Source organism: Fulmarus glacialis, unplaced genomic scaffold, assembly GCF_000690835.1.
Source record: "Fulmarus glacialis isolate BGI_N327 unplaced genomic scaffold, ASM69083v1 scaffold25794, whole genome shotgun sequence".
Taxonomy (NCBI): domain Eukaryota; kingdom Metazoa; phylum Chordata; class Aves; order Procellariiformes; family Procellariidae; genus Fulmarus; species Fulmarus glacialis.
Genome location: NW_009207765.1, coordinates 1 through 1353, shown reverse-complemented (window position 1 = coordinate 1353; position 1353 = coordinate 1). Strand labels below are relative to the sequence as shown.

At 57.4% G+C, this 1353-nt stretch overlaps 1 protein-coding gene across 1 annotated transcript; it reads right to left on the bottom strand.

Moving 5' to 3' along the window:
* Positions 1-8: 8 nt before the first annotated feature.
* ADRB2 (adrenoceptor beta 2, surface) lies at positions 9-1350 on the bottom strand (the record flags this gene model as incomplete). The annotated part of the gene is made up of 1 exon (XM_009576262.1): positions 9-1350. A coding segment is annotated over one exon (1092 nt), but the record flags the coding sequence as incomplete, so codon positions are not given.
* Positions 1351-1353: the final 3 nt, after the last annotated feature.

Here is a 1353-nt window from a genome sequence, read left to right as displayed (position 1 = left end):
CACCCCCGCTCAAGGGACCCACGGTCGTGCCCCTAAACAGGCAGACGGCAAGCAGCCCGCCCGACCCTGCCCGGGGGAACCTCCCACCTGTTTGCAGAAGGTTTGCTGAGGTTTGGGTTTCTTGTAGCCGTTAGATTTTAGGTGCGCTCTAGAAGAGGATCATTATTATTATTACTGGGGGGGGTTGTTTTTCCATAGAGAGAAAGGCTCCTCTTTATAACCGATGTGTGCCACGCCAGAGCCCACCGCGTCTCGAAGCTACCCGCTAGGCACAGTACCTTTGCAGTGCAAAAAGTCCTCGGGGTGAGGGAAGGAGCCCTCTTCGCAGAGCAACTCGCAGGTTTTATCCGATGCCAGAGGGTAGCCGTTGTCCTCCTCGTTGTAGTCGCTCTTGCCGTTGCTGTTTGAGTAGCCGTTGGCATACATCTTCAGGGCGGACCTGCGGAGGCACAGGAGCTCCTGGAAGGCATACCTGAAGTCCGGGCTCCGGCAGTAGATCAAAGGGTTGAAGGCAGAGTTGACATAGCCCAGCCAGTTCAAGAGGATGTACACGTACTTGGGTATGATGTCGTCCTGGATGACGTGCACGATGTTGACGATGAAGAAGGGCAGCCAGCACAGCGTGAAGGTGCCCATGATGATGCCCAGGGTCTTGAGGGCCTTGTGCTCCTTCAGGAAGAACTTGGAGGAACGGCGGTGCCCAGCTCCCCCTTTCTGCTCCTGCTCCTTGATCTGGGTGTGAAACCTCCCCTCGCTCCTGTCTATCTTCTGCAACTGCTTCTTGGCCACCTGGAAGACCCTGGCGTACACGAATACCATGACCACCAGCGGCAGGTAGAAGGAGATGATGGAGGAGGCAATGGCATAGGCTTGGTTGGTGAAGAAGTCGCAACACGTGTCCTTCTCATAGCACAGGATGGCCTCATCACGGTCTGCCCGGTACCAGTGCATTTGGATGGGCAAAAAGGAGGTGAGGGCTGAGACCACCCACACCACGAGGATGACCACGCGTGCCTTGCTCTTGGTCAGCAGGCTCTGGTACTTGAAAGGGGAGGTGATGGCGAAGTACCGGTCCACGGCAATGACGCAGAGTGTCTCGATGCTGGCCGTGACGCAGAGCACGTCCAGGGAGGTCCAGAACTCACACCAGAAGTTCCCAAACTTCCACATCTCCATGATGATGTGGCTGGCGCCGAAGGGCACCACGGCCAGCCCCATCACCAGGTCAGCGCAGGCCAGCGAGGTGATGAAGTAGTTGGTGACAGTCTGCAGGCGCTGGAACCGGGCGATGGCAGTGATCACCAGCACGTTGCCGAAGACGATGGCCAGCACGATCACCGACATGAGGATCCC